This window comes from Tursiops truncatus, chromosome 15 (assembly GCF_011762595.2).
Source record: "Tursiops truncatus isolate mTurTru1 chromosome 15, mTurTru1.mat.Y, whole genome shotgun sequence".
Lineage (NCBI taxonomy): Eukaryota > Metazoa > Chordata > Mammalia > Artiodactyla > Delphinidae > Tursiops > Tursiops truncatus.
Window position 1 is genome coordinate 84,725,257 of NC_047048.1, and position 8,413 is coordinate 84,733,669.

The 8,413-nt window shown below is 58.7% G+C and overlaps 1 protein-coding gene across 4 annotated transcripts in view; it reads right to left on the minus strand.

Moving 5' to 3' along the window:
- Nucleotides 1-8,159, minus strand: part of TAF4 (TATA-box binding protein associated factor 4) — a 97,959-nt gene extending 89,800 nt beyond the window's left edge. The window contains exons 1-2 of one of the 4 annotated variants that reach the window (XR_004522173.2): nucleotides 7,835-8,158; nucleotides 6,803-7,753 (exon numbers count right to left, since the gene is read on the minus strand). Coding sequence is in view for 2 of the 4 variants with exons in the window: in XM_033840483.2 (XP_033696374.1) it covers nucleotides 6,803-8,081 (1,279 nt within the window). In the remaining 2 variants the exon portion in view is untranslated. Of the gene's footprint in view, nucleotides 1-6,802 lie in introns of all 4 variants that reach the window. The other 3 variants (XR_004522171.2, XM_033840484.2, XM_033840483.2) reach the window with 3 other exon arrangements.
- Nucleotides 8,160-8,413: the final 254 nt, after the last annotated feature.

Consider the following 8,413-nt stretch of genomic DNA (forward strand, 5'->3'; position numbering starts at 1 on the left):
AATGCAGGGGGCTGGGGTTTGATGCCTGGTCAGGGAACTAGATCCCACATGCGTGCTGCAACTGAGAGTTCGCATGCCGCAACTAAGACCCAGTGCAACCAAATAAATAAATAAATAAACTCCTTTCCTGAGCAGCTGTCCACATACTTCAGCACAAAGTCTCGGAGTGGAGAAGCTGCCTTCTCGCCTTCTCCCCGTGATGCTGAGACATGGCCGTGTGAGCGGTGTGCGCTGCCCTCTCCCTCCCCGAAGCTCACAGGCTCCTCGCTGACCCCACAGGCCTCTCTGCCCTCTGTGGAGTGTCCAGCCAACACCTGCCACTCCGATCAGCGAACACACACCTGGCAGGCCGCGCCCAGCACTGGGGAGGAGGGCTTAGATCTCCTGGCTACTAGAGTCCCGCCCTGTCCACTTGGTGTCTACTCAGACCACTGACCACCCCCCCAAAACAAGTCACTTGAGAGCTAGAACCTTCTTACCGCTTGCCCCTAAGTTCTAAAATATGACATCCAATTTGATACGGTCGTAAGAACCGTTTTAGGATTTCCCCAACCTCTGGAGCTAGAGAACATTCGGAAACAAGCCCTGGAAGATACTAGTTCCCCAGTGTCAGCGCAGATCTCCTGCATCCTCCCCTTCACCTGGTCACACGTCTCCCGAGTTTGGGCTCAAAATCAGCGTGCATGTCCCTTCCTCCCAGGCCATGTGGAAGAGGCAGAAAGTTCCCATCCAGGCTCTAACTTCAGGAGGGAAGGACAAAAGTCCAACTCAGCTTCACAGGGCTGCAGAGGGGCTCTGCACTCACAGGCCCTGCTTCAAGCCCCGCTCACGATGCCCACGCCAGGAGGGTGAGGAGCTCCCCCGGCCTCCATCCACGGCCTCCATCCACGGCCTCCATCCACGGCCTCCATCCACGCCCATGCAGCAGCACGGACAGGCAGGCAGCCGGACAAGGAAGCCGGACAAACAGGGGCGACGTCTATGCACTTCTCAAATGGGGGCGGGGGAGGAATCTAAATTGTGGACATATTTTGTATCTCTTTGTTTACTAAAGGTTTTAATTCCTTGGTGTAGCTATTCGAGGATATATAAAATTCAAAATTTTTAAGACTTCCCTGGTGGCGCAGTGGTTAAGAATCCACCTGCCAGTGCAGGGGACACGGGTTCGAGCCCTGGTCCGGGAAGATTCCACATGCCGCGGAGCAACTAAGGCTGTGCGCCACAAATACTGAGCCTGCGCTCTAGAGCCCGTGAGCCACAACTGAGCCCACGTGCTGCAACTACTGAAGCCCGCGTGCCTAGAGCCCATGCTCCGCCACGAGAAGCCACCACAATGAGAAGCCCATGCACCGCAAAAGAGTAGCCCCCGCTCGCCGCAACTAGAGAAAGCCCGCGCGAAGCAACGAAGACCCAACGCAGCCAAAAATAAATACGTTTATTTTTTAAATTTCAAAATTTCTTATTCAAAGCGTGCATAGCCCTACCCTAGAAATATAAAGTTTCCAATTTTCAGTCATGACTTTACAGCACTTGCTCTACTTCACAGAGCGTTATTAAAGAGCAATTATTCCAAGAAAGAAGCTCTGAAGTGCGTGCGTTTGTAACTTACAGGCCAGGAGCCAGGGTCCCCTCAGGCCCAGCAGGAAACAACACAGTTCAGTCACCCGCCAGGCGCACAGCACCCAGGGCAGAGGGTCCTGCTGCAAACAGCTCCCCTGTCCTTTGGTTTTCTTACTTAGTTCGACTGTTTTATTTACTATCGAAGGCCTGATTAAATAAAAGGCTGCCGACCTCCAGCCCGAGACAAATTTCAGAGGTGAGAGCTCTGAACGGTGACTGAATCAATCAGGACAATCAAGAAAATTTGAGTCTCCTGCTTGCTATCAACACGAAGACAAGGAAAAGTGCTTCTGAGACCTATGCAAATTACCCCAAATCTCAGGCAAGTTTCTCCAGAGTCCTTCAAAATCTCTGCTTCAAGATTTTCAAAAACGGTTTTAATTATGTTTTGATCAACTCACATACGACTAGTGATTTATGAAAAAGCTTTCTTAAAAGGTATCATTTAAGATGAGGAAAGCTTACATTTACACTGAAACGGGCTCGGGAAGCATGTCAGGAACCACCGGCATCTCATTACGACTTCAAGGAAACAGACAGGTGCGCCGCTGCTCTTTCCGCTGAGCCGCTTCCCCCCAGGGCGGGGTCTGAACCGAGCCGCTCCAGTTCCGATCAAACACCACTGCGGGGGGCAGGGGGGGGGCAGCGGCCAGAGCCCAGGCTCCACCCCACAGGCTGGGGGGGGCGCGACAGCCGCCCCCTAGCCAGGAGACCACTTTCCCAACTGCCCTTCCAGAGCCCTCGCAAATAAGGACGCACCCCTCATGCAGTGGTACTCAGAAAGTTGTCTCTTCTAACTCTGGTGATTCCGCCACAAGGGCGGGACCCACTGCCCTGGAGCGCAGTGAGAAGAGACACCCCGGAGGGGCCTGAGGAACCCCTTTCCTGGCTGTTGCTAAAACGTGAGAACCACCAGCTCCGAAAGACACCCACCTACGTGTGCAACATCATCCTGATCAATCCACGTCACCAAGACGGCTACGTCCACCCTAAAGACAATGGGGACAGCCAGGTTCCAAGGTGGGACAGAGAAAAAGGAAGAGTGACCGCCTGCTTGCCCGCCACGGGCCTCGCCTCCAAGCTGGCGGTGTGGAAGCAAACTCAGAGACACCACCTCTGCTACGCTAAGCAGAGATGCCCAGTGCTGGCCGGGTACAGCTCCCCAAAAGTTTTTTGGTTTTTGTTTTTTTCAAATGTCACTGTTATCTAAGGATGTCAAGAGAAAAACTCAGTGAAGGCCTTTGGCCTAAAGTGAGCCCCCTGCCCACGTCCACTCTCTCTGCAGACAGCTGCACCCCCTTGTCCCCCCATGGCTTCCAGGACATGTGCCCCAGGTCTATGGCCCACCTGTGCTGACAACCTCAGCAACTTTCTCACAGAACCAGAGCTGGCCACCACACCAGGCTCCCTGGTCACTGAGAACCTGTCCAATCTGGGCATGGTGCTGACGGGAAGAAAACTGTGTTTTAGACTTTGCTACATCTACAGCAACATACTGCTTGGAAACCAGTGAGAAACATAATGGAGCTGAGACAGCGTCTGACTAAACGCTACCTGACAGTGGTGCGTACCGCTCCTCCCAACGCAATTTCACAGTGCTTCACAAAATGGTCAAGCTCACTTTCCACCTGGGGAAACTGAGACTCCAAAGAACCACATATTCTGTCCCAGGTCAAGAGTGCCCTCAAGTAACAAAATCTAAACTTCTAAGAACATCCCTCGTGCCAAAGCACTTCTGCCAAAGTCGGCCACCAGACGTCCAGAGCCCAAAACTCTGGGGCTGCCACCCGGCTCAGGACCAGCCTTCCCAGAACTCAACCCGGCCCACACAGCACAGTCTGCTACCCTGGACTCTTTTTCCCCTTTCCCCACCATCCAATAATTCTATTCACCAAGGACGGGAACCCCTGCCCTAGACCTCAGCAGCCTCAAGAGTGTTCATCTTAAGCCACCAGCCCCATGCAAACATTCCCGAAGCCCAGGTATGGAGGAAAGGTGTTCTATCCCGAATGAGAACCGACACTTCAGCCAAACCTTAGACCCACAGGAGAACAAATTCTCTGTGAAAGCAGAACAGACAGACATACACTGCTGAAAATGCAAGAAAAGATAAGCTTTAGAAATAAGCATCTCTAGCGTAACACCTATCTCAAAAGATCTCTTGAAACCATCTGCGCACACGCCAATTTTGGTGTCGTATCACTTTTCTCTCCTTTCAACTATAATAATAATGTTACTTCGATGTTATGACTATTCTAAGGTGTACAGAACTAACTAGTGCTTTTCACTGTTCTTGGGTCCACTGCCTTTGCTGCAACAATCTCTCTGAAGGCTCATGTGTTCTTAATATTCCCCACAGCAGATAAAATTGAAACTCTGGTACCCTTAAGTGAGTAAATTAATTACAATAACATCAACGTCTCTTTACAAAACTGTCCTGACAAGGAATATCGAGACTGAGTTTACTGAAACCAAGTTCAACACGTGCTCACGGTGGCTGTGAGGATGAAACATGCAAGGCCTGACTGGCCCTCAGGGACTCGGTGAAACCTCTGTCCCTCTGTTTCCCCCCTCGGACTCTGACCTACAGGGAGGGAAGGCACCGGGAGGGGCAGGCCTCTCTCACCCACACTCCAACTGCCAACAGTCTGTTACTTCACTTGACACCTAAGTGTAGCTTTGAAAACCCTGCCCACCCCTAATGCCTGAGTACTAACAAGAATGAGTTATCATCCAAGCAACAGTTATTTTTACAAGTTAGTTCCACCTCCACTTTGTACATTTTTATGATGAAAAATTTCAGAGAAAAGGAAGCATCAAACAGACCTTAATATTTTCTGATTGACCCATTATACGAGGCAACTAGAATATTCGTAATCTGTCACTTTGATTTAAAGAACTAATTTGTGCTATTTAAAAGAAGGCACTCTGCTGTGGGGCACTGGTAGTAATTTTAACTATACTTTTTGTGCTTCTTCTGTTATTAAGGTGAAGGAGCGGAATTAATCAGCGCTCCAAATCAGTAGATCAACTGTGGGGGGAGGGGAGCATGAAGAGATGAATGCGAATCTTTTATTTTCTAGAAAGCATTTGGCCCCTTTAAAGCACAGCTCTCAGCATTTGTCACCCAAATGTCAACATGAGCTGTTCTCTGCTCTCACACGTGGGACTAATGCAAAGACTCGTGAGAACTCATGCAAAGAGTCAGCGCTTCTACGATTTTCTTCAAGGAGTCGCCTACTTGTCACATGCAGACATCCCTAACACACCGCTAGCACAGGAGGTGAGAGGGAGTCCAGGGTCAATCACAACGAAGATGACACAGGTGCCCTTTCCAAACCACAGCTTCCTCCCCCCAGAAGAAATAAGGTAGCGAAGGCTTCACCTACGCAGAGGCCCAGACCAAGGGGATCCAGTCAACCCCAAACAGCCACACCTACAGGCACCATCCGGGCAGGCCGGAGGGGGGGGATGGGGGACACGACGACGGCCTCCACCCCGCCCTGGGAGCCAGGCACAGCGCGCCAGTCTCGCAAAATTTACTGACGAGCTCACACCAGTTTTCAATAACAAAAGTGCAGCGCATGGAACCGGCCTTGCTAGGAGCGAGGAAGGTGCCGAGGACCAATGAGGAGGTATTTTAATAAGTAGGTAAAAAGTATTTTGACATTTTCCATAATGTGCTACAACCCCGAATTCTCTTTTTTAAACGTTACTGAAGATCAAACATATCTTCCACTAAAAGGTCAAAAGACACATAATGAGCAAAACACAACCTTTAATAAAACCCTCCTACAAACTCAAAAACAAACAAACTGTGCTGTAAGGGGCAGCCCGCACATCTCAAGTAACTTACACCCCCCCCTCACAGCAGGGGGGCTCCCACAACCACCCCAAAACGCTGCTCTTGGCTGGAACCTCCCCTCCTCCCACCCGTGTGACATCAGGTCCTTGCCAAACTTCACCACGGCTCCAAACCTCACAGCACTTTGACAGCAAATCCTTCCTTCCAAGACGCTGAAATCCTCTCAAGGTGACCAACCGTTCTTTTCCGAAAGCATGGGGGACACAGGCACAGGACGTGCTGTTTCTACTACTCCTGTGCGGCGGCACACGTTACTACACAGCAGGGGAGGAGCGCTCCGAGTCCGCGCAGGCGAGGCGGAGGGCATGGAAGAGAAGACAGGGAGCCTCCAGTGCTGGAGTTTCTCGCTGCCCAGGAAGACCGAAACAAAGCAGCGGGACACGTAATGCCGTGGGGGACCTTTCGCTGGCGAACCTAAAGAGCTGCCGAGATGACGGGAGATGGAGCGTGGGGTCAAGGAGGCTCGCGGTCCTCCTGCACCGTCTGTACCTCCGAGGGACCCGCTGATGGGAGAGCACGTGCCCACCGCTGACTTCACTGGTAATAATTAAGGTAACCGGCATCCTCTAAGTGAGGACACCGTGCCTACGAGGAGTGCTGAAACAAGGCTGCAGAGCAGGCGTGAGGCAAGGGCTCCGACCAGGAAGGCTGTGTGCCCCGCGACTCCTCCAGGCGCACCTGGGAACTCTGCCATCCTGGTGTCAGCAGGGCAGCGAAAGCTTTCCGTGCAGCCTTGCCCAGCCTCGTGGAGGGGGCGTCACTCCGCTAACCTCACCAGGAAAGGGGGGGGTCCCTAGCCCACCGGCAGGGGACACCAATCACAGCCCAGCATAATAAACGAGCAGGAGAGTTCAATGAGGACACAGACCACATGCCTGATCCCAGAAATCAGAGAGGGAAGTGCCAAGCATGGGAAAGCCACGGGCCCAGGCTGAATAACCCAGTAAGTTGTCCCCGGAGCACCAGCTGCTACTGCTCTCCATCGTGCGGGGACTGGGCAGGGGCACACAGAGCCAGGAAGGGAGCAAAGGACCCACTCGCTGGACTGGCAGTCCTAGCAGAGAAGCTCTGCAACGTAAAGAACTAAGCTGGAGCCAAGCACTGCACCAGGTAGGAGGCCCCCACTGCCACATCACACACACACACCCGCACACACACTCGCATGCCCAGGACCGTCCCGCGCCGGGGCAGAGGCGCACCCCCGCTCGCAGCAGGCCCACGCAGGGCCCATGACCTCCGCGTCCTGCCAGCCCGACAACTTCCTGGACGCCCAGCTGCAGGGCACGAACGCACTCGCCCGGCCGCGCGGCCACTCACCTGGGGGCAGCTGGAAGTTCTGGATGTTGGTCGGGTTCTGCGGCGGCTGCGGCAGGCGTGGGGCGAGGACCGTGGGCGTCAGCGTGGCCCGGATCCCGCCGGTGGTGGCCGAGGGCGTCCTGGGCAGGCTCTGGGTCACCGCGCTGGTCGAGCCCTTGGGCAGCCCGGTGGGGGTACCGGGGGCCGGCGGTGGGAGGCCGGCGGCGGCGGCGGCGGGCAGAGCCCCTTGCATAGTTGGCCCGAGGATCATACCGGCCCCCGCGCCGGCCGGGCAGCTGGCCGCCAGGGTCTGCGGCGGCGGGGGCGCCGGCTGCAGCGCAGTCTTGGGCGAGTCGGCCTTGGCCACCTGCGCGGGCGCGGCGGCGGGCCCTGGCTGACTGTTGGCGGCGGGCGCCGGGGCAGAAACGGGCGCTGGGGCCGGGGCGGGCGCGGGGGCGGGCGCGGGGGCGGGCGCGGCGCTGCCCCCGTTCTGCGCGGCCACCGGGGGTCCGGCCGGGGGGCCGGGCGGCCGGGCCAGGCTGGCGGCGGCGGGCGGCGCCGGCGGCGGGGCAGCGGCGGCGGGCGCGGGGGGCGCGGCGGGCGCGGCGGGCGCGGGGGGCGAGGGGGCGCGGGGCGCGGGCGCGGGGGGGGCGCCGAGGAAGGGCGGCGTCTGGATGACAGTGGCGGCGGCGGGCTTGGGCGGCGGCGGCGCGGGCGCGGGCCCGTTGTGGAGCAGGCTGACAGCAGGTGCGGCGGCGGCGCGGAGCGAGTTCCCCAACGCGGCGCTCCCATTCAAAGTTTGCGCGGCGCCGGGGCCGCCGGGCGGGCCGTTGCGGGCGGCGGGCTTGGCGGCGGGCTCGGGCGCGGCCGCTGCCCCCGGCGCACAGGCCCCGGCCGCGGCGCCCGCCCCGGCCCCGGCGCCGGCCGCGGCGCTCGCGCCGGCCTCGAGCGCGCTCAGCTTCGCGGCGGGCCCTGCGGGGACAAGCGAAGCAGCGCAGTGAGGACGCGGGCCCGGCCGGCGGCCGCCCGCGCTCAGGCCGCGCCGCGCTCTACCTGCGGGGGGCGGCTCCGGCGCCGCTGCGGGCGCGCCCTCGGCCGGCACGGCTCCGGCTCCGACATGGTTCCCGAGCGCGCCGGCGGCCGCGGCCCGCGCCTCGGGCGCGCGGGGCGCGAGGTGGTGGTGGTGGGCCGCGCTGGCCGCCAGCTGCGACTCGAGCGAGCCCACCAGGTCGCTCACCACTTTCTCGTCCACCTCGCTGTTGAAGAAGACCTCGTCCAGCAGATCCGAGCCCGCCGCCATCTTTCCTCCTCGGCCCGCCGCCGCCGCCGCTCGGCCGGCGCTGGGCGGGGAGGAGGCTCCGCGCGGGCGGGCGGGCGGGCGGGCGGCCGCGGGGGCGGGCGGGGGGCGGCGCGCGCCGGGCGGGGCGGGGGCGGCGGCCGGGCGGGGGGCGCGGGCGGCCGGGCGGGGGGGAGGGCGGCGGCGGCGCGTTGCGCAGGCGCGGCGGCGCGCCCGCCCCCGCCCGCCGCCCGGCGTCTCGCCATTGGCCACGGTGCCCCCCGCCCGGCCGCCCGGCGCCCCACGATTGGCTGCGGCGCTCGCCTAAAAGGCGCGTCCAATGGCTGCGAGCGGCA